Raw genomic sequence first — 26,711 nt, 5'->3', positions numbered from 1 at the left:
CCAGGGGAAACAGAGCCGGGGCAGCAGGAGGCCCAGAAGTACACAATGTTTTATTGAAAAAAGTCAGGCCCCAGCTGGCCAGTTCCACTCAGCCTGGCTTGATGGGGGTCCCTGCCCACAGCAGCCTGAGCCAGGTCTTCCAGCAGGTGGGCTGGGCCAGACCCCGTCCCTTGTCGCCCTCCCCCTCCTCTCTGATGGTGACATCCGAACAATAAATATGCAATAAATAGCGTTCCTGGGCAGGCTGCCTTCAAATCCCACATCAGCCCTCCCCCAGTCTTCTCCAGCCAGGACAGGCCTCCTGGGGTGCTGGGTGGGGGAAGTCCCCACACCTCTCAGGGTCCTGCAGAAGCTTGGATCCATCTCTGTTACCAGCCCAGGCCGGGGCTCCAAGGAGACCTAGCAAAGCTGGGTCCAGGACAGGTCCAGGCAAAGCAGGGCTGCCGGCTTGGTGTTGGGAGGGGGCTGGTACCCTGGACACCTCCACTCTAAGCCGTAAGCGTATAGCCAGCTCAAGAGTAGATGGTGATCACTTCACGACCGCCTCCACGCACCAATAGCACACGCTCGAGGCCCTCGGTCAGCACCTCCAGGAACTCCATGTCTGTAGGGCACCAGGTCAAGGAGGCAGCACCAAGGGGCACCCAGGGAAATCGGGCCCATTAATCAAACCTGGGGTAACCTGGCACCCCCTGGGGGCATCTAAGGAGAGGAGCTCCTAGCCTCACCTCATGCATTGTCCACCTCCCCACTACTGCCTCCCCAAAAGGATACAGTTCTCATCACCTTCGCTGTTCTTGGGGGGGCCAGGCATGTTCAGTAGAACCAGGCGGGCATCATGGGAGCGTGTGACGATGACTTCATTGAGCTTTACAGCCGTGTGCATGCGCCGCACATTGGACTGGTCCCTGCAGGTAATGGAGCTGATCACAGGCCCCACGTCTGGCCTACCCGAAGACCTTGTCAGCCCCCAGCCCACCTCCACGCCCAGACTCCAGCGTGGGTGGGTTCATTTTTGCTGCACTCACGGCTTAATATGCACCAGCTCCCGAAAATTGTCAGGGGCATGGCTGGGGTCCCAGGGCTCAGCTGCCATGTACTTGTCCCGTGTCCACGTCATCTGGATTTTGTCAGCCCCAGCTGCAGACTCGTCCTCCTCGTCGGAGTACAGGCTCTCCAGCCGCAGGGCTGAGTGCCGGTCCTTGACCAGCTGGGCCTAAGGCGAACCAGAGGTGACCTCGGTGCCATGGGAAAAGGGGAGCCCGGTTGGCCCAACATGATCACTTGGCCTCGGGAAGATGGGTACTGACTTGGGTGAGGCTGAGTAAGTCATTCTGATTCCCCAAACCCATGGTGCCTCTGAAGTGTGACCTGCCACCGCCCCTGCCCCAAAGCAGCAGGCCACTGACCTCTCGCTCCCGCTCCGTCTTCGTCAGTCTCATCTGCCGCAGCATCTGGGAGCGCTGCTCCATCATCAGGGTCCGCTCATAGGTGTAGGCCGAGATATCGCTGTTATGCTGGGGACAGGGTGGACCATGAGGAATGGGCTGCATGGGGCAGCGTGTCCACAGGGCCACAGGGGCAGGTGACTCACCATCTCTACCACCTCCACCTCTGCCTCAAGGCGTAGGTGGTACAGGAAGACAGCCAGATCCTTCTTCATCTGGATGCTGTTGTCATCCATCTGGGCCACAGTAAAGATGCGCATCCGGCACTTCCTCCACACCTGCGGCACGGGAGCAAGCAGGTGCTTTAGTCATGTCCCACCCTTCCACGTGCAGCCCTTCCAGCCTGGGTCCATCTGCCTGGCCTACCTTGTGCTGGCGCAGCAGGAAGGGCAAAAGCATGAGCATGCCCCCATCATGCACAATCCACCAGACGTCAATGTGGCCCTCCAGGTAGCGCTCGTGGTTGCTGGGGTAGAAGGCGATGTTCTTGGGCACAAGCAGCGCCAGGTGGGCTGCCGTGGTGCAGCGCACAGTGTCTGAGGAAGAGGGCCGCTGCTGACTGCCAGCCCGTGGCCCTCCGGTCTCCACTCTGACTTGATCCCCAGCCCCTTTCCCCGAAGGCCGAGCCCAGGAGCTGCCCCATCACACACCAATAAACGTCTTCCAGGCACGTGGGTCTTCACTCTGTCGCCAGCCATAGGGCCAGCCCAGCACCACAGAGTTATGCCTCATGCCGCCCAGGCCGCAAGACTGGATGAGGTGGGCCAGCCCCTCTCGCACCTTGCTGGCTACCACCACCTGGCAAAAGCCCTTCACCTTCTCAATCTCCATCATGTTCTTGATTGTCTGTGGGGAACACAGCAGGGGCAGGTGAGGCCATTAGGGTTCCCTCTGCTGGGCTCCCTCCCCACAGAACGACGTGGGGTGGGGGTGGGGAGGGGAAGGAGGGAAGCTGCTGGCCCAGAGGCCATGTTTTCAAGATGGGACAGCCATACCCCCTCGTTCCAGCTCTCAGGTGGCAGCAGTGCCGGCCACCTGACTGACCAGGATGAGTCCCCTTCTCCTAAGAGTCAGCTTCAGTCCAGACACCTCTGGTCTGGCTCAGCACCCTGCGCCCTACAGCAGGCACCTGCTCAGCAGCCTGGGCCTCGCCATAGCTCTCCAAGAAGCTTCCCTGGATGACAGAACCGACGATGGTCAGGCCTTTGCCAGCCTTCAGCTGGGAGGCGAAAGTTAGGAGTCGCGGGTACTTCACATGAAGGTCCTCGTCCAGCTTCAGCAGCACCAGCAGCTGAGGCCTGCAGAGGCCAGATGGGGAGCCTGAGACCTGGGCCACAGGTTTCCAGGGAGCCCCTCTTCTTCCTCCTGTCTTAGCTCACAGGCCCCTATAGATTGGAGTAGGAATCCAAGGGCACCCTGACAACCCCAGGGCAGGGAACATGGACTAGGAAGGGAGAGCCAGCACCTCTCTACCCTCCCACCCTCACAGTACCCCCTGAGAACCCAGAGCGGCCCTTGCCAAGCTGGGTGTGAACTCACCGCCAGTTCTTGGTGTGTGGAGGCCCCTCCTCTAGCCGCAACAGTGCATAGCGGGCAGCACTCAGGGAGAGGCCTCGGATCCCGTCACCCCACTCCTTTTCAGCCCTGCAGAGGCCACGTGAAGCTGGTGAGCCCCTGGTCCCACCCATGGGACTCTGTCCATGTGTATGTGAGATGGAGGACGGCCAGCCCCTGGGTCACAGACCCCCCAAACCCACACCCACGGTGGCTAGATGATGGCTCAGCAGCCCCAGATCCTGCATACAGACCACCCCATTTGCCCCGACTAGGTGGCAGCCCCTCACTCACCCTTGGTATTCAATGTACTTGTAGATCATGCCCGCAATAAGCATGGCCACCAGGGCATAGTACCAGGAGGAGACAAACATGAGGGCCAGGCAGAGGCTCATGCCCAGGAAGGACAGTGCCCTGGTCATAATGGGGAAGGGCCAGAGTCAGGGAAAGATCAGCTGGGGCCCCTCCAACACCCCAATCTCTCATGATAGCAACAGTTACTCAGGAAATCAAACCCCAAGATGGGGCTCCCAGCTTCCCGCCAAATTCTTGTGTTGGAGGACTTGGTTCAGGGGCCCAAGCTTACCAGTGATAGTACTTGAACCGGGGACGCCAGTTGGGTGTCCTGAGGAGCGTCTGCACAGCACAGGCCAGGTTCACAAACAGGTAACACATCAGAAAGAACCTGCAGCACAGGGAATGGCTGGTAGAGAACGGCCTCCTTGGTGGCCAGGTACCTGATGTACCTGCCCTTCCACGGGCAAGGCCTGGACTAGGAACTGAGAGCGTCACGACCCCGCCCTGAGTGTGCTCAGCCGGGTCTCCTCAGCTGCAAGCCTGAGGCAGATGGGTCTACCATAGGGGGATCCACAGCGCCAGCCAGCCCTTAAGGATGGGCAAGGGGCCCCAGGCAGAGGTGTGGGGAGGGGGCTGCAGGCAGGGGGAAGGGACGGAACCAAGGAGTGTTCAGTGTCTGGAGACGGCTACACCACATTCAGGCTCTGGCCAGGTGACCAGTTGGATGAAGGGCTGTCATGAATGTGCAGAGGGGAGCCTCGAGGAATATGAAAGGGCCATATTGCATATACTGAAATATGTGTACCCCGTGAGGGGCTCTGGGGTGAGTGGGGGAGGCTGCTGCGTGAGCCCTCTGGCTGAGGGCTGGCAGGAAAGGAAGGGCAGACAAGACGGGAGGACAGCTTACTAGAATGGGCGTGCCAGGGGGGCAGGGACTCCCAGAGGGGAGAAATGGTCAGCTCCATCAGGGCTCAGAGAGAAACACCTGACAGAGGCTGGGGCAGACCCTTTGGCTTGGGCAGTAGGGTCACCAATTGGTGACGGTGGCAAGAGTTTCGGGTGTGCACTGGCGCACGAGGGAGCTGGGCAGCAGTGGGGGTGAGCCAGAGAGTCAGGAGCATGACTGGCACGCCTGCCTGAGGCTGGGGGGCGCTGCTTCAGGGGGAAGGAGGGCCAGTCAGGCGGGAGGCGACTGGGACGGCGACTGAGTGGCAGTCCTGTGATCACCGAACAAGAGGGAGCAGGGGCCGTAGAATGAGGTGTGTGAGAAGTGGCGTAGCCCCTGCCAGAGGTGAATAGCGCCCACAGGAGCGCTGCCTCAGAGGCCCCCAGAAATCCCCACATGCTGACCACCTCCCACAGGCACAGGGTGGGAGGGGCCTTAAATGCCCAGCTGATTCCAGAACTTTAAAAGCAAGCAGCTTTGAAAGCAGACGGATAAAAAAAAAAAAAAAAGAAAGCCAGACGGATGGGGCAGTGGCGGCCTCAAGACACGAGGCACTCGCGCTTGCCCTGTCTGGGAGCGCACGGTCCGGCTGCCTGCTCTGGGCATCTCCCAGAGGAGCACGGGACCTGCTGGTCTCTGAAAAACTGCTGGTAAGTGCCGGGCTCACCCTGAAAGCGGAGGTAGGCTGAGTTCTGTCGTGCAGGCTTCTCCCCATTACAGCCTGGCATGTCTCCCAGCTGTACCCGCAGCAGCGGGACGGTCACAGGAGGGTGCTGGGGCTCCCGGGTGAGGGGTGCTGAGGGGACAGGGAACCCTTCCCAAGACCACTCCCCAGCCCTGCCCTGGCCCCCAGCTCACATGGATAGAATGGGGGCCACCATGTCAAGGGAGGCGATGAGGATGCCCAGCTCAGCAATGAGTGCTGTCAGGAGGAGTGCCCACGTTGGTTCGCCATTTGCCTTTCCATGGCCAAATACCTGCAGGCACCAGGTCCGTGGAGTCATAAGGCAAGAGTTGGTCCCATCACCCCCATTCCACACTTCAGGCCACAAGCCCTAGCCTGGCCTCCATTACCCCCAAGTCTCTCCTCCAGGGCTTAGAGCACATCCACACCTGCCCTGCTAGGTACCACAAGTTTCTCTGCCCTCCCATCTCTCCAGGCCTCTCTGCTGTAGATGAGCTATGGAAAGGCCATGAGGATTCTGGGCCCAAGTAGCTCTGCCAACAGCAGGGCAGGACCAGGGCAGCTCTCGGCAGCTTCCCCCGAATGGCTGCACGGTCCCAGAGCCACTGTAGGCCCCGGGAGGAAACAGTGCATCCACATCCCCGACCTCACTACCCCGGTCAGTGTGAGGCCAGCAGCACCCGGGCCCCCACCGGGGAGTGCAGATGGGCTCACCCTGAGGAAGGGAATGATGTTGTCCTTGGCAATGGCCTGCAACAGGCGCGGTGCCCCAGTGAGGCTTTGTAGGCCGGCACCACAAGTTGAGAAGAAGGACCCGATGACGATGACCCAGGGCGAAGGCCAGGCCAGTGTGCCCACCACCAGGTTCCTGCTGACGCCATCGCCGTACCTGCAGGGGCCAGGCTCAGGCCATGCTCCATGCAAGGAGCCCCCAAGCCCTGGGTGGGGCTGACCAGAGTGAGGGATGTCAGCAGTCAGGAAGGACGGCTGTGGTGGGCAGAGCTCTGGTCCCTCAGCAGAGAAGACTAGTTCATCAGCCCCTATCCTTTCCCTAGGCCAGCCCTGATCCTGATGTCACCATCCTCTCAGAAGAAAACGTCCTGGTAGGGCCGGACTCACCTGGTGGCACAGACCAACCACCATTGCCAACCAGCAGCCTGAGGACATGTGTGGGACCACGCGTATGAGGGGAGCTGGTGTCAGGGCAGGCAAAAGCTGAGCCCCCTGCCACAGGGAGGGGCCCAGCTCACTCACTTGTCCCGGAGTACCACACCCTCGATGCAGGCGCCAAAGAGAACCACACTGCTGAAGTCTGCAGCCGTGTCAAGGAAAGCTAGGTCTCCGCTGCCACTGCTGCCCCTACTCGGTCCCCACGCAGAACCCACACGGCCCTCACCTCAGCTGGAACCAGCAGATAGCAGGGACAGCCCCAGCTGAGGGCTTCGTGCTGTGCACACACCCCTCAAGCATGTGCACGTGGAGAGTGAGGTATGTGTGTCCATGCGTGTGTGGTACATCCAGTGTCAGCTGGTGACCTATGGCAGACAAGTGCCTCCTGCCCCTCTCCCCACACACCCGTGGCCTGGAAAAGGATACACACAAGGGAGGTTGTAACAATGGCCAGAATGGTCCCCACAGGGATGGACTTCTGGGCATCACGGAGGTCCCCGGAGCGGTTTGAGCCAGCCATAATGCCTCCAAAAACAACAAGACACTCTCAGGGGCTCCCCAGGAGTGAGGGCAGGGCCAGGTGGGCGGGCCAGAGGTACCCACCTGTTACAGAGGGAAAGAAGATGCCAACCAGCACGGTGAAGGATGTGGCGATGTCAGCCACCACGTACAGGGGCAGGCTCTCCTTCAGGCCAAGCGCATCTGTGGAAGGCAGCCCCTGCTTCTCCACGACCTCGCCCTTCTCCAGGTAGGCACTCCACAAGTTTTCTGTGGGGGCAGCAGCATCAGCACTGCAGCCCCACTTACTTCCCAGTGGCAGGCTAGGGCAGCCCGGCCAGAGGCTGCAGATGCAAGAGGCTCTGGGGGTTCGGGATGTGGGGAGCCACGTGGGCCACAGGGAAGCAGCTGTCTTGACAGAAGTCTAACAGGCAACGGTGGCCAAACCCCCCCCGACAGGAGCCTCGCCACTGCCTGTCTCCTACACAGAGGCCCTTTACGGCTCCTGTGAGAACAATCCTGAGCAGCGTCAGGGGCTAGTGGCTGCGGAGAGAGGGACTGCCAGAACTTTCTGGGGGCTGCTGCATGCCTGGGATACTGGCCAAACAGGCTCTGTTCACCCAAAACCTAGCTGCCAAGCGCAAGGCTGAGAGGACACTGCTGGGCTGGGAAGGTAGCCAGGCCTGCCCGATTCCTGAGCTGGCCACACAAGGACAGCTCTGTGCTCCACTCCCCTTGCCCACTCCCTCCCTGTCTCCTGCTCAGCCTGGGGGTCAGAAGCAGGAGGCCGGGAGGGAGGACGCACCCTGGAGCACACCGGCAGCTGCACCAGGGATGCCAGGAATCTCGGTCACATTGTTGACCAGGAAGTAGGGGTCACAGAAGTCAGTGGTAAGGTTGGAGCTGTGGCAGAAGAGTTTCCATAGCTGGGTGGCCACTGTCTCATTGTTCGTGACGGTTGTCTTGGCACAGACATCAAACTGGTCCCGGGACAGGGTCCTGTTGCCCAGCATGCATACCCTGTAGGGGATGGGCAGGGGGCAGAAGCATCAGCACCCACTCAGCTGGAGGCCCCAGTGTGTTCCCATCCTGCGGTCTCTGGGACGCAAAGGCCGTCTATTTGGGAGGAGTGTCGGTGCCATGCCCGCCCGGGTGTGTTCCCAGGTGACTTACGGAAACACAGGAGGCTCAAAAATGGACTTGATGCCCCCAGCATAGATGGACAGGATGGAGATGATCACACAGGCCAGGAAGAGTGAGGCAAATTTGTTCACATACTTGACACCAACAAACACCACCAGGGTCATGAAGGTCAGAAAAATGGTTCCATAGACCCGCATGTTATTCAAGGTGGCACTCGACGTATCGTGAGCGCCTGTTGGGTGAAAGATGGCAGCTGGCGGGGCAATGTAGGTCTGGAATGAGACACATAGAGGAGGTTCAAGCTTCCTTTCTTGAAAGTGAATTTTGTCTCTTTGGTGTTCTTTTTAAAAGAATATTCAGAAAAAGATAGTCACAAAAGACCATATAGTATAGGATTCCATTTATATGAAATACCCAGAAGGGGTAGATCTGATTTTTTTTAAAGATTTTATTTATTGGGATCCCTGGGTGGCGCAGCGTTTTGGCGCCTGCCTTTGGCCCAGGGCGCGATCCTGGAGACCCGGGATCGAATCCCACATCGGGCTCCCGGTGCATGAAGCCTGCTTCTCCCTCGGCCTGTGTCTCTGCCTCTCTCTCTCTCTGTGACTATCATAAATAAATAAAAAATAAAAAAAAAATAAAAGATTTTATTTATTTATTCATGAGAGACACAGAGAGAGAGAGAGAGAGAGAGAGAGAGAGAGAGAGAGAGAGGCAGAGACACAGGCAGACGGAGAAGCAGGCTCCATGCAGGGAGCCTGACGTGGGACTCGATCCCGGGTCTCCAGGATCACGCCCTGGGCTGCAGGCAGCACTAAACCACTGAGCCACCCGGGCTGCCTGTGAATTCTATCTTAATAATGTTGTTATTTTTTTAAAAATTAATTCAGACACGGGAGTCAACCTGAATAGCTAAACAGCCAACAAATAAATAATGAGGGTGCTGGATTATGAGCCAAAGAATAAAATAAATATCCAGGAGTACATACTGATGTAAATACATGGTTAAATGAATAAGTAAATGGGGAAGAGAACACATTTTCCTTACAGAAGAAATCCAAATAATAAATGTAGGAATGTGGGAAATGAAAAACAAAACACAACCCCTCTCTCCTGACCCCAGAAGATCCAGGAGCAGAGCCCTACTACAGGCAAAGGGCCTACAGGTGGAAATAGCCAGGCAGTTCTTCTCAACAACTCCTATTGTCTGGATCCCCAGGGGTGGGCACTTGTTACCCTGTGCTCCCCACTACCACTACTTCTCTTCTTTACCAGCTCGGGCAATTCACTGGAGAGAGGGAAGCCGAGTCAGGGCACACATGGGGCTCACGAAGGGGGCAATGTCCTCCACGCAAGGTCCAGAGGCGGTTCACCCTTTTAGGGATGAGGACAACATTGATCTGAAGGGCCTTGGCATAGAGCCCTGGGGGATACAGACTTGGCCAGAGCCTACACATGCCCAGGAGGTAGGCTCTGCATGATCAAGATCATGAAGTTTTAACTTTTCAACAGGTCACAGACCACTTGCTATGGCTGAAATGGTGCCCAGGTGGATGGAACACTCAGGGTCGAGGTGAAGGCAGCCAGGCTGCTTCCCTGCCTGGCCCAAACTGGCAAGGAGTTGAAGGGGAGACTAGCGTGAGCAAAGACCTTTCTCCCTTGAGAAGGCCTTCCGCATAATAAGCCCCAGACCCTGGCCAGAGGTGAGGGGAACATGAGCAGCCCTGGCCTTTGGGGAAGGGACTATTTGGACAAGACCAGAATTGGCCAGGGCTTAGCCTAACTCACCAGCAGGATCTCAATGGCACCCAGGATATACATGGCTGCTGCAAATGTTGTTCCCAGGTAGAAGCACAGGCCCACAGCACCTCCAAATTCTGGTCCCAGTGAGCGGGAAATCATGAAATAGGAGCCCCCAGCTACAAAAGAGAAAGTCAAGGCTGGTTCTTCTTCAAGGGGGGTTCCCCCCATGACAACCCCTCACAACCACCCAGGGTGACAGGGACTATTTTTCCCATTTACAGATGAGCAGAGGGTTGGGAGGTTTGCACAAGCCTGCACGGTTAATAAGTGGCCACGCTGGGGCTGAACCCTCGTGCCATCTGACTCCAGTGCCTAGCACAGCCAGTGAAATGACTGCTTTGCTAGGGCAACCCTAATCCACAGCAGTGCTCAAGTGGCCCACTGTCCCACCAAGTCCTTGCACTCAGGCCGGTCCCCACAGCCTCCTCTAGCTGGGTGTATCCTAGCTCAACAGGCCTTACTCCTCGCAAGGGCTGTGTCTGTTAGTCAGACCCCTCCTGACCAAGACAAGGGCTGTGTTGTCCAGTTTGTTGTCCCCAGGGCCCAGCACATGGCTGGCCATCAGGTGAGTACCATGGCTAACCCTCCTGCCGGGAGACTGTGCTTCCACTGGAGTCTAGATAGACAAGACTGACAGAGTCAACACTGGGCCACAGGGCTAGCGGGGGTGCAGGGGTTAAGAGTGACCCCATGTTGTTTGTTCAGTCTGCTCCTAATAAAGTGTCTCTGGTGAAAAATCTGGGGATAGGACTCCAAAAACTTTTAAAAAGTTAATCCCTTCCATGCTGTAATCCTACCTCTAGGATCCTCTCCTAAGGGAGCTGCCAAGGGCAATGCATAGAAATCTGTGTGCAAAGCTGTTCACGACATTTATAACAGTGAAGAAACAGAATCCAAGAGCAGAATAATCACATAAATTAGGTAATATCTTATTGATCCTGTTTAACCAAATACTGTTTCTAACTCAAGAAGGTGTGATTATGGGTACTTCCAATTTTCCTTTCTATATTTTTCTTCACTTTCAAACCTTCTTATGGTAATCATAATCTTTTCCCCTTCTTACTTTTATACTAATACTACTAAAGCTGTTATTTAAAAAAAAAAATCCAGACAAAGAAGCCAAACTGAATAGCTAAACAGCCAAAGTGGAATAGTTTGAGCAACAAAATAAATAATGATAGCACTGGATTATGATCCAAAGAATAAAATAAATACCCAGAAATCTACATCAGTATAAAAAACGGTTGAATAAATAAATAAACAGGGTCTCTGAGAACTAAGTCCAATCCCATCATCCCTGCTGAAAATGAAAGCCCTCTACATTGTCTATCCTGTAATCCGTAGCATCTAGACTCCTTAGTTTGGGCCACCCCGTGCTTCCCAGTATCTTCTTTGTCAGCCCCAGTATCCTTTTTACAAATATTACTTTTATACTAAACAAACGAAACACAAAACATAACAGTAATCTCAAATTCTGTCAAGCAAGGATGCTCCTAAGTGTTGGTACCATCACACAGAGTCAGTGATTAAGACCTCACTACAGAACTACTTGGGGAGGGAAGGAGGGCATGGCTTGGCAATGAGGGTTCCCAGGCACATCAAGGTGGATTCTGGACCCCTTCCTCCCATCAGGCCTGGGGTGGCGCTTACCCACCTGGAACCACACCATTGGTGGCGATGGCACTCATGGAGATGGCTGTCAGCAGAGTCTGTGGGAAGGAGGCCTAGGTGAGCAGCTCAGCTGGGCGGGCTTTGTGGGGTGGCTGTGGCCCCCACCCCAGCGAGGATACTCACACAGCAGCAGCAGATGAGAACAATGAGGAGGGCCTGCAACACACCGGCTGTGCCTACCATCCAGGTCAGTCGCAGGAACAGGATAACCCCGAAGATGTTTTGCAGGCAGGGCAGGTACACCCCCATGAGGGTGCCCATGCTGGGTGCCTACGGAGCAGGAGGGGAGGAGGGGAGCAGAGAATATCAAAGGGGCTCAGATGCGCCATGGAAGGCCAGCCCCTGGTCACTCAGAAGACTCCTATCCCCAGGGTGTTCTACCAGAGAGTAGGTTGGAATCCCAAGGGTAGTCCTGGGGACCACAGTGGGTGGGGTGACAGCTAGGATGTCTATGTTGACTTCCATATAGGAAGGCAGTTTGGGACTGGAAAGGTATAAAACCAGATTCTTTTCAAGAATCAAGCCCACATGTGAACTTTTGGGCCTCCCCCTCCAGGTATGGCCCTCTTCCCTTCCTCTCTTTTCTTAAACTTCTAGAACCTTCTCATCCAGCAGGACCCATGTCACTCATGTCAGAATCCAAGAAGTTGTTCCTGGGAGCCCCTCTCTCCAACCCCCAAGTCCAGTCCAGGTGGATATGAAGTTCTGCTTGGTCTGCTTCTTAGCTGCCCTGAGATCAGCCTGCCTGACCTCAGTCTTAGTCCCTTGACCCTGGGGTGGTGCCCCTCCTGTGCCTGTTGACTTCTCCACACTCCAGCCCACTCTGCTACCACAGCAGGTCTCTGAAAACCAAGTCCAATCTCATCATCCATGCTGAAAACCCTCTGCGTCCTCTATCCTGTAATCCACAGCGTGGGTCAGGCTCCCTGATCTGGGCCACCAGGTGTACCCAATCACCTTCTCTGACACCTTCAGCCCCTAATGACATTGACTACTCACAGCCTCTGAACCAGGACATGTGCTGGGCTCTGTCTGGAAGGGTCAGCCCTGTCTCCTTGCCTGGCAAACTCCACTTCAGTTAAACCTTCAGGGGGGCTTAACTGTTGCCTCTTCCACGAAGTTCTCCTGGGTTGCTTTAGGTTGAGTTTGGTACTTCCTCTTGCATTCCCTCAACACATGTGATCTACCCTTTCATCATAGTGGTCACTATGGTTCATGGTAACTGTTCACTCAAATGCCTCATGACTGTGCTGGGGTATATACTCAGTTTGCTCACTTTTGTTTCTTTTTCTTTTTTTAGTTTGCTCACTTTTCTATCACCAGTAGGCACTGCAGGTACCCAAAAGGTGGTCTTGAGCCCAGTAAATGGTGCTTTAGGAGGTCCCTGGGATAACCTGTTGGGAAAATCCTGCAGAGACAATAGAAACTCACGCTGAAAGACAGGTGAGGAAGGTCCAGTGGGCAAATCCAGACAGGATTTCTCAAATACCTAAGGGTAGAGTCATCCAGGATGACCCTGGTCAGCCAGGGTAGAGGCTGAAACAAGAGGCAAGGCTAGCACCTTCCTGAAAGATACCTTACTAATGCAGCCCAAGGTGGCAGGGCCCTAAGAGCTTCCCTCAGAGCCCCAGCAAAGCCTGCTGCCCTGGAGCTGGGATGGGAGAGAAAACCACGTGGTCACAGGAACTCTTCTGAAGGGTCTGGGTCCAGGCCAGGATCTGTGTGCAGCCTAAAAGGACCTCAGAAGAGCCTGGAAAGGCTGGAGTAAGAACAAATGGCCCCTCAAATGTGACAAACATACCTCCACTCAGCTCTGAGCCCTTCACAGAGGCCCTGGACCACTCACTGGATGGTGTCAGCTCCCAGCCCCACCTCCATTCCAAGCTGAGTCACTCTGGGGAAAGGGCAGTGTGGGAAAGGGCAGGGCCGGAAATGCCTTCTGCATCCCCAAATAACCTCTGGCAGCCTCTGAAGGTCATCAGGCCAGAGCCAGAGCAGCTGCCATGCAGAGGCTGCCTTGGGTCTGCTTGGAGGACCACCCTTCCTGCCCCGAGCCTCCTTTCCTAAGGGCCCTGCTCAGACCCGTTCCAGGTAAGGATCATAGCTCAGTAGCTCCAACTTCCTAGATTCCTACTGACCCACTGCAGACTGAACCAGCCTTCTCCTTCCTCTGTGGAAAAGCCACTGAAACTGAGACACTCTGCCATCGTCTCACGTCCTAGCCCTAAGGCCCAGTGAGCTGGAGCAGGTAAGCTGAAGCTGGATCCCAGCATCCTGACAGCCTCCTCGTAAGGCTAAGGGACCATGACCCTTCACCAACCCAGACTTTCTTCTGGCACTTGTCGAGATGTGCGCTAGCCTTTCTCAGGGACCTTTGTACTTCTAGCCACCAGCTCCCTGGATTGGGCCTGAAGGAACAGGGAGGAGGCTCTTAGGATCCTTGGATCCTACCACCCACTGCAGGTAACACTCTCTGAGGCTAAGATCCCTCTGTAGGGCTGAACAGGGATGGCTAGAGACACTCAGGCTTCTCTGGCACGTACAAAAAATTCCAAAAAAATTCCAGCAAAATCACAACCAGCAAGATAGGGTGGGGGTCAGGTCTGTATGACCTAAGCTGCCCTCTCTGAAGCGGGGGCTGGTTTGCTTCCGGGAGGAGCAGGGTGAAGAGTGCACAACAGCCCAGGCTACCCTCTCCTTGGGTCACCCCAGCAAAGCCCAAATTTCTTTTTTTTTCCCTAAAGATTTTATTTATTTATTATTTATTTATTTTATGAGATCAAAAGAGAAAAAATATGAGGGTGGAGAGGGGAGCAGAAAGGAGTGGACTCCCAGCTGAGCAGGGAGCCCAAAGTGGGGCTAGATCCCAGGAACCCGGGATCATGACCTGAGCTGAAGGCAGACACTCACCAACTGAGCCACCCAGGTGCCCCAGCAAGGCCCAAATTTCATAAGTAGGACTGAGGCTGGGTCCCCAGTTTATCCCAACCAGGAACTTCTGCCCATGCTGACCTCCAGCAAGAATACTATGGCTACTGCCAGACTCAAGTTCCTTTTATTTCCTTATTTTTAAAAGATATTATTTGGGATGCCTGGGGGCTCAGCAGTTGAGCTTCTGCCTTTGGTTCAGGACACGATTCCGGGATCCAGGATTGAGTCCCGCATTGGGCTCCCTGCGAGGAGCCTGCTTCTCCCTCTGCCTGTGCCTCTGCCTCTCCTTCTGTGTCTCTCATGAATAAATAAATAAAATCTTGAAAGAAAAAAAGATTTTTAAAATTTATTTATTTTTTGAGAGAGAAAGTATGTGAGAGCAGGGGGAGGAGCAGAGGGAGAGAGAGAAGTAGACTCCATGCGGAACATGGAGCCTGATGCAGGGCTCAGTCCCACGACCCAGAGATCAAGACCCAAGCCAAAATCAAGAGTCGGATGCTTAATGGACTGAGCCACCCAGGCAGTCCTCAAGCTCCTTCTAAATCATAGCTGTTTCCCAAATGTCAGAGAGTCAGTGGGTGGAGAGGGAGGGCTCCTTGCCTCCAAAGTGAAGATGTAGAACTTCTTGCCCCAAGTCTTCAGTTAAACTGAGACCTGTCCTATAGGGGAGCTGAGCAAAGATATGTAAGTCATCCTGTTGAGAGAGGAGGACCGGAGGGCCAGAAGCCTGGACAGTGACCAGGGACGGCAGTGACCAGGGATGGGCCCAGGAGAGGGATAGGGAACTTCCAAGAGGCAGTGTTACATTCCAGTCACTCCCTAACCCTGGCACTCGAGGAACACAGGGGCTATTGGAGAGGTGTGCCAATGGAAGCCACATAGTTGGGGGCAGGTTTGGGTCACTTGGTTACATAGTCACAATGGACAAGCAGGTTCCTGATTCCCACAGTAACAGGCTTATCCATCCTGATGGATAGAGAGTGCTCTGGCGCTCTACAGTCAGATATCTCACAGTAAACCCTCAAGGCCGTCTTCTAGTGTACACACGCATCTTGTCTAGCCGAGAGACCTTAGGCAAGTTACCTAAAGCCCATGACACTCAGTTTCCTTGTCCGTAAAATGAGGATGAAAGTAGCACCTGTTTCACACCTTTCTTGTGAAAACAGCATGCAAGAACCCAGGCCCACTGCTTAGCATGATACCTGGCACACAGAGAGGGCAGAGAAAAGGCAGCCATCACTCTCACTACTATTTCTGAGGGCCTTCCCGGCCCTTTGCCCCCTCTAGTCCTCTGCCCCCTTCACAAGCTCCTCCTTAGCCCATCCCTTGAAGTTTTTTTGAGCTCAAAGCACTCGGTGCCCATCATCCATGCTCACCGTACCTGATACCCACATCCCCTGGGATGTTCACAGTTGCCAATTCCATAGTGAGGAGTCCCAGGAATGCGGCCCCCGCCCCCCCACTGCCGCCGTGCCGCTGACCAGCTCACCTTGGCTGCTCTCCGGCGGGTGTCCTCCCCACTCTCAGCTTCCTCATGCTCCTTGGCTCCCTGTGTGAGGTTGGTGTAGCTGACAAGCTTGCCCAGAAGAGATGATACCTTTGGGCGGATGTCCAGCTCTTCCTGCAAACAGAGCCACAGGGCAATCTGGCAATGAGCCTGGCTGGTGCCAGGCTACTTGTCTGTAGGCAGCAGCCTAGCCTCTGGCCCCTTGCCAAGCTCTCAGGCAGGCTTGGGCCTGATCCCACTCTTGCCTGAGGAAGCCCAAGCCAGCCAACTGGGCAGGTGTGGGCACCACACCCCAGCACGTGCCACACAAAGGCCCAGCCCAGTGACTGCTTTTCTCTGCCTCATCTTGGCTACAATCACGGCCAGCCCATTTGTGAAAACTACCTGCCTCGGGGGTGAGGGCGGGGCAGGGCACGGCTGGCAGACAGGCGAATGGCATACTTCATCCTCCTGTTCTGCCTGGCTACTCCAAGCTGTGAGCGGGCCTCTGGGACTCACCTACCCTCAACTCTCCCATAAAAAAAAAGTCATCTGGGCAGCCCGGGTGGCTCAGCGGTTTAGCGCCGCCTTTGGCCCAGCTCATGATCCTACAGTCCCAGGATCGAGTTCCGCATCGGGCTCCCTGAATGGAGCCTGCTTCTCCCTCTGCCTGTGTCTCTGCCTCTTTCTCTGTGTGTCTCTCATGAATAAATAAATAAAATCTTAAGAAAATATATATGTAAAAAAAAAGTCATCTCAGCGAACCAAGAAAGTCAAAAGAGGATGTCCGGAACAACTGAAGTCTCTCTTATTTACCCACACCCTGAGCCTCTCAGATGGTCTTCTCCCTAGGCCCCAGGCTTTGTAACACACCTTAATCTCCAGGATGGATCCTGGCTCCCTAGCTCATCTTTAGGTGGAGCCAGGTCAAAGCCTTTGCTGTAGAAATTTGCCACTTTTCCAGGTCAGAAGGCCTCCCAGGGCTCAGGCTCCCCAAGCCCCACCGGATTCTAGGCTTTCCCTATTCCTGCAGCCTTCTCAGCACCATGCCTCTACCTGCTGCTTGCCCATTTGGTCTTTCCCTGTCTGGCAGCTTCCTTCTGACCCAACACACAAGGAGAAACTGGTTTGAAGTGAGAAGTGAAGATGCAGGTCTTTTGGGGCATGTGGAGATGGAGGGACCCATGAGATTCCCAGGGACAGCTGAATGTGTGGGTCAGTGTCAAGAGGCCTAAACCATGCCTTAAATCCAGATCCAACTTCTGAGCTTGAGTCTCAGAAGGATACAATTCAAGTTTAGAGGCACAAAACATCTGGAGAGGTGTCCCCTAAGGCTGCAGATGTGGAGGTAAGAAGGACCAGGACTCTGTAAACAAGGTAACACCCTTGACAGAGAGACAGGGAAGCTCCAAGGACAGAGTCAGAAGAGCCAACCAGGGAGGACTACTAGGAAGAGTTCACCGGGGACGGTAGAATGAGAAGTCCTATGAGCAAAGGGAAAAAAGGAAATCCTGAGGCGAGTAGTCCTGAAGGCGGCCACCTTGCTGCGGGGCTACAGGGAAATCAAAGGTACATACCCCTGGAGGTGGTAATGGTGTGGGGTTGTGAGTGGCCTCTGGGAAAGCAGTTTCCGCTCAAAAGGGGAGACTGGAGGAGGAGCTGAGACATTCGGTGACACAACTGTCCAGACTGCCTGCTTAGCTAAGGCTTGAGTCCTGAAAGGCCTCTGCCCCCTACTCCCACCTGCCTGCCACACTGATGGCCCAGAATGGCTCCTCAGCTACCTCAAACAGGGCCAGGTTCCTGTCGTAATAGTCATTTCCTCTGGAAGCCTCCAAGGGACAAAGGAAAGGGCTGCTCTCTCTGTGGTTGCCATGTCCTGTGGAGAGAGAGACAAAATTCCCAGTCAGGGGCTGCCTCCTGCGCCCCCAGCCCAACAAGCCAGCCCACAAAACATCTCTGTCGAGCACTTTAGGGGTCAGAGTACCAGGCTGGGCCTCAGTTTCCCCATCATACTCTGCCTGTCTCAGTGAAGAGCCAGAGTTAGCAGAATGGCCATGACCCAAAAAGCCAGTGCATCACTTCTCCGAGGCCAGCGTGAAGGCCCCAGACGAGCGCCCCCACGTGCTAAGGCCGAGGGGCGGGGCCAAGCCCTGGTCAGTCCTCAGACCATCCCAGCCCCCCCCCCCCCCCCCCCCCCGCCCCAGATTCCCATTTTCCAGGTCCACCTGGAATAACCGGTGTGCTGGGCGCCAAGGGCTCGGCGTCCTCAGGGCCCGACTGGGGGCCGCCCTCCAGATATATGAAGCCACACAGGGCGCCTTCAGCGGCCATGGCCAGCTGGCCGCCGGCTCGCTATCCCACTGTGCACTGCGTGGGGGCGTCCCGGGGGGCACCCCGGGGCATGCTGGGAGGAGGGGCAAGGCCTGTCCAGACGGTGGAAGCGGTGCCAGGAGCCATCTAGGGTCGCCGAAGAAAGCCCTTGGAGAGGCCGGGCGAGGTGAGTGGTGAGCCGAGCAGGGACTACTGGGGAGCCCTGTCGGTGGGTCCCCCTGCCCCAGGCCCCAGCAGGGACTACTGGGGAGCCCTGTCGGTGGGTCCCCCTGCCCCAGGCCCCAGCAACTTGCCCCAGCCTCGGTGCGAGGCCGATGCCAGCCGCCACCTGCCCCCTGGGCTCCAGGTAAACCACGCGCAGAACCGCCAGACGCGCCTTTTTGAAAATAAGCCTGCCTCGACTCAAAGCTCAGCTATTTTTTCTGGTTGCCCAGCAATCAAATTCTCCGGTTTCCCAAACTTTATCCTTTGTCAGTCTCTATGGGTTACACTCCAGTTTTCTATCAAGCAGGCAGAAAACACCAAGTACTTCTTCTCTAATCGTTAAGTGCTTTCGTCCCCATCTAGATAGCATGGCAGCTGTGGCAGTGGCTGGGGGCCCCGTAGCAAATGGAAAGCTGTCATCTTGGTTCAAAAAAGCCACGTTGGTGTTGGATGGCAGTAACTGTGACAGCAGTGTTGGCCTGGTGTCCAGTGATGGAGGTGGCAACAGAACTGTCATCACCGACCCAGACTAGTGGGGTGTTCGAGCCATGCACCGGCCATGCCCGGTTTTCAAAGAGCTGTCCGCTAACCCTCTCTGGTTAAATAGCCTACAATTAATTTATCTTGTTTGCAACTCAGAATGCTGAATGATGCATCCTCCATCTGACACATTCTCTTGTCATCGGCGTAAGATTTAGCTTGCCTTTTCTGAGCCGACAACACTCTGTAGGTTGCCGCGCTATGGATTCTTTATCTCCCAAAGACTGACAGGTAAAGTGTGTTGATGAGAATTTTCGGGGTAAAGTCAGCTCTTTGTTCCCACAGCATGTGAAAAGGATGCATCATCTCATCTAGAAACCTAGACTAGCTACATGAGCCAAGCAGCTCAGTCCCGTGAGCTACACAATTGTGTGTATGTCAATGCCAACGGTACAGTGGACAAAGACAGCAAGAGGTCAAGCCAGCCCACTGAGTCATGTTAAAGCCTCATGGGGTCATTTAGCTCCTTAGACACCCTATGATACTTGTTCAGGATCAGGATAAGGAACCACAAGAAAAATCAGAAAACCCAGTAACACTGCTCATTATATTAACGTGCCTTCAGTGAGAAGCCTCTGAAACGTATTCTTGGATTTTGTGACTAAAACACACACACACACACACACACACACACACACACACAAAACACGTGTCTCCTGAATAAGTCAGATGCTTCATTTTGTCAGAAAATGGCATCTATCGAGCTCATCTTATTTCCCTTCCTGCCTTGGCTGCCAGGAATCTCAAAACTAAGTTTACTCTTTAAATACATTCATCATCTGTCTCATCACAGAGTCCTTGTTCTCTTCCTCTTCATAGTTATGATCTTTCTGTGACAGTGCTTCGGGGAGCCACTTTTCTTGCATTTATCTCTCTTGACCCTTTTGTAAAAGTAGGCTGGAAATAAATGATAAATTATGCTAAACTCATACACTGAGTACCCCATCATCAGTACCCCCTCTGAGGCTATCCCATCATCAGTACCCCCTCTGAGGGGACTGTGCTAGTATCCAAAAAATGCAGAGTGGAACACATAGCAGTTCCCACCAAAATGCCTGTGAATAGTCTTCTAAAACCCACCCAATTCTTGTCCCCTCAGCCATGACCACAGAGTGGCTGAGAGCCCATCCAGGGTTTGCCTTTAGTCCTCACAGCAGCACTCCAGTAGGTATCATTTATTCCCTTTTATTTTATTTTTTTTTTATTCCCTTTTAGTACAAGTAAGGCTCAGAGAGATTGAGAGACAAGGTCATCCAGCGAAAGGGGCCAAATCTGTGTCCCAGGATCCACCAGAGCCAAGTGGGAGCTAGGCTGCAGGTTTCCTACTCTTACCCTGAGCTCTGGGTCATCCCAGGATGCACTCCAGGGTGCAGTATAAGCCGTTAACCAGAGAAGTGTGGCTGGGGTTTGCAGGTAGCCCAGGGTGCACATATTCAAGGTTCTTGGGGCTCAGATGGCTGGCAGCCCGCTTGGATTCCAAATCTTCCCTCTGTGTGACCCAGGGCAACCCACTTACCCTCTCTGTGCTGTTTTCGTTTCCTCTTCTATGAAGTTGAAATAATAACACCTATTCTTCCAATGACCCAGACGTACCGAAAAGGGACAATCTGGTGCTATATACCCAGCAGTCATCCCTGGGATTTCCCCAAGGATAGCTCCCATGAAACTGTGGGAAGGTAGGGAGACCTAAGCAGTGCCTGGATGTCTGTACAGCCCTCAGGTATTCCAAAAATTCCAGAGCAGGTCTGGGCATGCCTGCCAGGCCAAACTACTCAGATACCAACCTGAGACCCCCAGTAAACCAGAGCATGGCATAGTCCTGGGGACTATCTGTGAGGTACACATATATGTATGTTCTTGCCCACAGCTATGAACACACCAGCTACAAGTGGGGATCCAGGTGAGACTCCTCATCTCTGTGCTCACAGGCATCTGCCAGGGGTACACCTCTAGAACCTCCCCACCCCCTACCTACATGCCACAGTGGGCTGGATGAGAGGCCCGTCTCCACCCCTTGGAGCAGAAGTATGGGCCTTGAGAGATTCAGGTACCAGGTTGGGATGGCCCCATGAGATGGACCTGAGGCTGTTTTTGTGCTCTCTGACCCTTTCCAGTCCCCACCAAGAAGGATCATAATCACTCACCAGGGTGCAGAGTGTCCCCCATACTGCAGACACAGCCAAGTTCTGGCTGAAAAGGAGCAAGAAAGAGAAGGAGGGCGGATAGTGGGAGGAGCTGGCCCAGCTCAGAGGGACCTGGCAGGACTCAGCCAATGTGGCTCCAGGTCCCTCCAGTCACCCTGAGAGGCCAAGGCGGAGCCAGAGGCTAGGCTCAGCTCTGCTTCCCCACTGGTCTAGGCTGATCCTCAGGATGCAGCCCTGCTTAGCCTCTATGGGAAAAAAGCCTCCCAATGCTAACAGGGAAGCAGGGGTTACAGGCTTTTGCTGACCCCTGGAGTAAGTCTAGGGCAGGGGTGGAGGTGAAGTGTGTGCATGCAGACAACTGTCAAGCCTGTAAAACCTTCATGTCTAGCAGCCCACACCACTGTCCTGTGCCATCTCCACACATAGCAGTCAGGTGTGATACTCAGAGCACCACACTTGCACAAGTACATATATATGCTGCTATTTGTTCAGACGTGTTTTCCAAGGGGCTCCTAGCAAGGACAGTCCCCCGAGGGATTCCTGGGGTGGGAGATGGAGAAAGGGTCTTGGGAGGCAGAAACCTGGGAGAAGGGAGGAGGAACTACCTCCTGGCCCACTTCTACCACGTATGTTAAAGATTAGAGTGCAGGACAGCCCAGGTGGCTCAGCGGTTTAGTGCCGCCTTCAGCCCCACGGCCGGATCCTGAAGACCTGGATGGAGCCTGCTTCTCCCTCTGCCTGTGTCTCTGCCTTTCTCTCTCTCCGTGTGTGTGTCTCTCATGAATAAATAAAATATTTTTTTAAAAAAGGTTAGAGTGCTGGAGTTTCCAAGGCTGGGTCTGAATCCTCTGGGGCAAATTTTATAACTGCTCCACTCCTTCCTAAGTGTGAGTAACAGGACCTGTCCCATGGGCGAAATTGGGAGGATTAAACGAGTTAATGCATGTGAAGCGCCAGACAAGCCTGGTTCTGTGGAGCCACAGATGCCCCCTGTACCTACAGCGCCCGCAGCACCTACAGCTCTAAGGGGAGAGCCACCGAGCGCACGCACAGGCAGTTACCCATAGCCCCCCTCTGGCAGGCACAACCTCCTTTCCCGGCTACACACGGCTGGGGGAGGAGAGAGGGGAGAGGTAGTCTCGGGGCAGAGTCGCCTCTGCCGAAGCGCAAAATGGGGAGGCGAGGCGAGAGGAGGCTGGGGGAGTTCGCAGAGGTGCTGGGACTGGGGTCCGGGCTGCGTAGGTGCTCCCCGGCGCGAAGGGCCAGAGAGGGGTGCTCGGTGCTATTCGCGATCCGGGCGGCCCCGGGGGCCTGGCCTCCTTCCCGGCCACGTCTGCACCCCCGCCCGCGGCCCGCAAGGGAGGAGCTGGGGTGGGGAGGGCGGCCCGGCCGCGGGCGCCAGGGGCCCAGAAAAAGTGTCTGCGCGCCCGGAGCCAGGGAGGTGGCGGCGGCGGCGCCGACTACGAAAAGTTGGGCCCGCACCGACGTGTGCGCGCGCGCTCCGGGCGTGTGCGAGCGGCGGCCTCGCGTGGCCCGCGTCCCGACCCCCCGGCCCCGGGGGCCTCACCGTCCGCGTCCTCCCGCTCCGCGCGCTCCCCGTAGTCCACCCAACTGAGCCCCTCGAGGTTGTCATAGTCGCCGCGCCGCGGCCCGTCCACCGGCACCACGGTGAAGTGCGGCATCGCGCGCTCGCCCGCGCCGGCCGCCTGCCCGCTGTCCCCGCCGCCCCGGCCGCGCGCCCCGCCCGCTCGCATTCCTCCCCGCTGCGCTCACTTCCTCCGCCCGCCCCCCGGGCCGCCCCTCGGGGGCGGGGAGCAGGAGGGGCTCGGCCGGCTCCTCCCCGAGGGGGGCCGGGGCGCACGGAAGCCCCCCGGAGGCAGGGCCCTCCCGAGAGCCCGGTTCCTGTGTGACCTTGGGCGTGGGGCCGCCCTCTCTGAGCCTCAGGTGCGATGCCTGTGAGATGGGGAAGTGCCCTCCATGAGGGGGCTCGGGGTGCCCTGGCGAGCGCCCAGCGTCGTCTCTGTGACTCGGGGACGGGAGAGAGGAGGCAGGATCGGAGCAGGACCTCAGGCCACCCCAGCCCCTCCTGGGTACCCCCCCCATTCGCATCAACGCTGCCTCCCGCCTCTGCGTCCCTGTAAGCCGAACCCGCGAAGATGCCGTCCTTCCCGCGCCCCTCACCACAGTCCGTCCCTGTCCCAGGAGGCGGGGGATTTTGCACCCCTCGCAGAGGCTGCCGCCTCCTCCGCGGCCCGGAGGACACCCGTCCCCCAGCCGCGCGCTGGCCCCTTTGAGACACCGCATTGGGTTCTTTAACCACGTTCTTTCATCTTAATTTTCTCTTTCACTGTCTCACCTCCTGAGGGTTCCTTTATCGAGTCGTTTATATATTTGCTCTTAACTTTTCTTGCACTTTCCATATCACTGCTTCAGATCACTTATCCATGTTGGCTTTACTTTAAGATCCGCATCTTTCTGGGCTATACTATCCTCTTAGTTATTTCTCTGTTAGAAAACCCCAGAGCTCCTTCAACTTGTCTGTCTCCTTCTCTGCTCCCTCCCTTCTCTCTCTCTCTCTCTCTTTTAAGTTTTATTTATTTATTAGAGACAGAGAGAGAGGCAGCGACACAGGCAGAGGGAGAAGCAGGCTCCACACAGGGAGCCTGACTTGGGACTCCATCCCAGGTCTCCAGGATCATGCCCTGGGCTGAAGGCAGTCTCTAAACCGCTAAGCCACCAGGGCTGCCCCCCCCCCCCCCTTTTTTAAAGATTTTATTTATTTATTCATGAAAGACACAGAGAGAGAGAGAGAGAGAGAGAGAGAGAGAGAGAGGCAGAGACACAGGCAGAGGCAGAAGCAGGCTCCATGCAGGGAGGCTGATGTAGGACTCCATCCTAGGTCTCCAGGATCAGGCCCTGGGCTGAAGGCATCCCTAAACTGCTGAGCCACCAGGGCTGCCCCCCTCCCTTCTGTTTTATGGCTCAGAGAGCTTGAGAATCAGTGGTATCTCTGCCTGACTGCTGCCTCCTCCCAGTCTCAGCTATGGGGTGGAATGAGGAATCAGAGTCACTGGGTCCTGCAAGAGGACCTCCAAGCTGACCACCATCCTGGCCCTCACCTTTCAGTCATCCAGCCAGGGCCTGCCAACTTGACCTCCTGTCCTTCACGCCACCTTCAGCTGTCCATGATAGCAGCCTTCCAAATGGACTCCCTGTTCTCTCCCACTGCTCATGGTAGAGCCACCTACCATGCTCTTTTCTCTTCTCTTGGACTGCAAGGCCCTCCTCCATCTGGCCCCTCTAATCTCCCCAGCCTCAGTCTTTTGGCCTCTTTCCCCAAACCCAGAGCCTTACTGTACATTACCTGCTGTTCACTCTGACAGATGACTTTCTACCCTCTGCCCCTACTCTCACTAACCAAATTCCTTGGTATTAGGGTAGGTCTCACCCTGGTGGACCACCTCTTCCCCAAAGACTTCTCAGACTCACATCCCCCACCTCACCTCCAGGAACCTGGATTGGGTTCCTCTTAGGCACTTTCCCTTCACAGTACCCTTTGCAGGGAGAAATGTGTTGGTGGGGATCTTTGATTAGTGTTTTTCATGCCCACTAGACTGGATTTCATTAGAACAGGACTCTTTTGGGATCCCTGGGTGGCGCAGCGGTTTGGCGCCTGCCTTTGGCCCAGGGCGCGATACTGGAGACCCGGGATCGAATCCCACGTCGGGCTCCTGGTGCATGGAGCCTGCTTCTCCCTCTGCCTGTGTCTCTGCCTCTCTCTCTCTTTCTGTGTGACTATCATAAATAAATAAAAATTTAAAAATAAATAAATAAATAAATAGAACAGGACTCTTTTGGTCTTGCCACCTTGGTATTCTCAATTCATTCCCTAACACATCTTTTGAATAAAGAATGAACATGTGCCCCCTCTTTCCTGTCTTCCCTAATGCCCTGCAGAGTTTCCTATACCTCTCACCACACCCCTACACACAGCCTCTCCCCAGGGGTGCGGTGAAGTACTGTGTGAGGAGATAGGCCACTGCAGCCCAACTGACAACCTTAGACTCTGAGGGACCCTATGACTAGGATACAACTTCCCCCATACCATTGACTGTCCAAGTAGCCTGTACCATCAAGATACTCCTAGGCAAAAAGAAAAAGACATTCGAGGAACACAGACATTTCAAAAGAAAACATCTATCAGGAAAATTCTTAGAACACAACGGAACAAAAATTCCAAATTAGCCAAATAAACATTATAAAAGATAAGAGAGAATATTATCAATATGAAACAAGAAAATATAAAAAAGCACAGGCAGATATATAAGGTATGAGAAATATAATTGTTCCAGTGGCCTATTGCTACCTAACAAATTACCCCCAAACAACAATGGCTTCAAGCAATAATCAACAAAAACATTTGCTCATAGATCTGCTGGTTGAGTAAAGTTAATCTCTACTCCATATGGCATCAGCTGGGGCCAGAGGATCCCTTCCCAAGAAGACTCATTCACATGGCTAGCAAGTTGTTACTGGCTGTAAGCTAAGAGCTCAGTGGGGCAGTGGATCAGGAGATTGGGTCCTCTGCATGTGTACTTCTCCATGGGCTCCTTGGCTTCCTTATGGCACAAGGGCTGCAGTCCATGAGTGAGCATCGCAAGAAGCAGGGAGTAAAAGCTGGCAGTTTCTCTACGCCTAGGTCTGGAAACAGGCACAGCATCATTTCTGCGGTATTTTTCAAGCCCAGATTCAAGAGAGAGTAGGGAAGCATTGAATCCATCTCTGGGAGAAGTATCAAAGAAATATGAGACCATATATTAAAGTGACCACAAGAATATTTTAAACAAAGAACACAATAGGTGATCTACTAGCAGAAAGTCATAGCTGAGAATAAATTAGTAAATTGGAAAGAACAAATTAAGCAATCCACCCAAAAGAAGAAAGAAAAAGACAATGAAATGGAAGACAAAAAAGAGACAGAGGATGGAAATAGAAGTCCTGATATCTATCTGCACAATAGGAATCCCTCCAAAAAAGAGTAAAACAAAAACGGAGAAAGAAACTAAATGTAAGAAGCCAGACCCAAAGGTCAAATTTTGTATGATTCCATTTGTAAGAAACATCCAGAATATGTAAATCCATAGAGATAGAAAGCAGATTGGTGCTTGGGGGAAACAAGAGAGTGGAAAGTAACTGTTTAATGGTACAGGTTTTCGTTTTAGGGGGGATTAAAATGTTTTAGAAGGAGATAGGGGATGGTTGCATAACACTGGGACTATTCTAAATGCTACTGACTTATAAACTTTAAAATGGTTAGTTTTACGTTATGTGAATTTCACTTCAATGAAAATATTGCTAGAACTTCAAGGAGAAATTGATAAATACACCATCACAGTGGAAGATGTCAACATGGTTGACTAAGAGATCAAGAAAAAAAACAGCAACAGTATAAAAGATTTTAACAATACAATTGATGAACTTGAACTAATGGACATGTATATAGTCAGACATCCAACAATTGGAAAATTTCATGTTTTTTGTCAAGTATAAGTGGAACATTTACAAAAATTATTGGTTGTGAGGAGTACCTCAACAGAACTTCTGCTTCCAACCATGAGGCGTAATAGGAGCCAAAGTTACCTCTCTGTGTAAAATAAATAGAACTCCTGAAAAAATGTATAAAACAGTGATTTTAAGACATCAGACAATAGGTAGTGCAGGATTGGGATCCCAGATTGAAAGAAAATAAAATGATGTGAGCCCTAGGATAGCTGTAGTATGGGAGTGGGAGGAAAGGTGGGGGCCCAAATGGAACCAGTGGTCTTGCTGAGTTAAGGAGAAAAAAAAATCAACTTTT

At 54.3% G+C, this 26,711-nt stretch overlaps 1 protein-coding gene across 3 annotated transcripts; it reads right to left on the bottom strand.

Moving 5' to 3' along the window:
- Nucleotides 1-31: 31 nt before the first annotated feature.
- Nucleotides 32-22,597, bottom strand: SLC12A4 (solute carrier family 12 member 4). Of its 3 annotated transcripts, none has more exons than XM_041769859.1 (24): nucleotides 22,422-22,597; nucleotides 17,417-17,511; nucleotides 15,636-15,791; nucleotides 11,339-11,485; nucleotides 11,199-11,253; nucleotides 9,530-9,660; nucleotides 7,772-8,013; nucleotides 7,404-7,618; nucleotides 6,704-6,868; nucleotides 6,527-6,625; nucleotides 6,185-6,242; nucleotides 5,645-5,819; nucleotides 5,104-5,222; nucleotides 3,589-3,687; nucleotides 3,297-3,416; nucleotides 2,988-3,092; nucleotides 2,578-2,746; nucleotides 2,099-2,294; nucleotides 1,815-1,984; nucleotides 1,595-1,726; nucleotides 1,410-1,517; nucleotides 1,029-1,216; nucleotides 775-908; nucleotides 32-604 (listed from the first exon to the last, which is right to left on the bottom strand). In XM_041769859.1, exons 1-24 carry the CDS (start codon nucleotides 22,534-22,536, stop codon nucleotides 513-515), a joined length of 3,285 nt encoding a protein of 1,094 aa, XP_041625793.1. In that variant the 5' UTR covers nucleotides 22,537-22,597; the 3' UTR covers nucleotides 32-512. The 3 variants fall into 3 exon arrangements, with proteins under 3 accessions (XP_041625793.1, XP_041625794.1, XP_041625795.1); XM_041769860.1 differs by having other exon boundaries at nucleotides 15,636-15,767; XM_041769861.1 differs by lacking the exons at nucleotides 15,636-15,791; nucleotides 17,417-17,511; nucleotides 22,422-22,597 and adding an exon at nucleotides 13,017-13,104.
- Between the last annotated feature and the right edge of the window lie 4,114 nt (nucleotides 22,598-26,711).

Source organism: Vulpes lagopus, chromosome 10, assembly GCF_018345385.1.
Source record: "Vulpes lagopus strain Blue_001 chromosome 10, ASM1834538v1, whole genome shotgun sequence".
NCBI classification, from domain to species: domain Eukaryota; kingdom Metazoa; phylum Chordata; class Mammalia; order Carnivora; family Canidae; genus Vulpes; species Vulpes lagopus.
Note: the sequence above shows the minus strand (reverse complement) of the source record. Positions and strands in the feature narration are given on the sequence as shown.

What these genes read in the sequence shown, in the direction of transcription:
- SLC12A4 (XM_041769859.1), bottom strand. Translation starts at nt 22,536, where the DNA reads ATGCCGCACTTCACCGTGGTGCCGGTGGACGGGCCGCGGCGCGGCGAC. An exon ending in TTTGAGCCTCCTGTGTTTCC is followed by an intron (nt 7,619 to 7,771) that starts GTAAGTCACCTG and finishes CATCCCCTACAG; the next exon opens with GGTATGCATGCTGGGCAACA. An exon ending in ACATCATTCCCTTCCTCAGG is followed by an intron (nt 5,223 to 5,644) that starts GTGAGCCCATCT and finishes TGGTGCCTGCAG; the next exon opens with GTATTTGGCCATGGAAAGGC.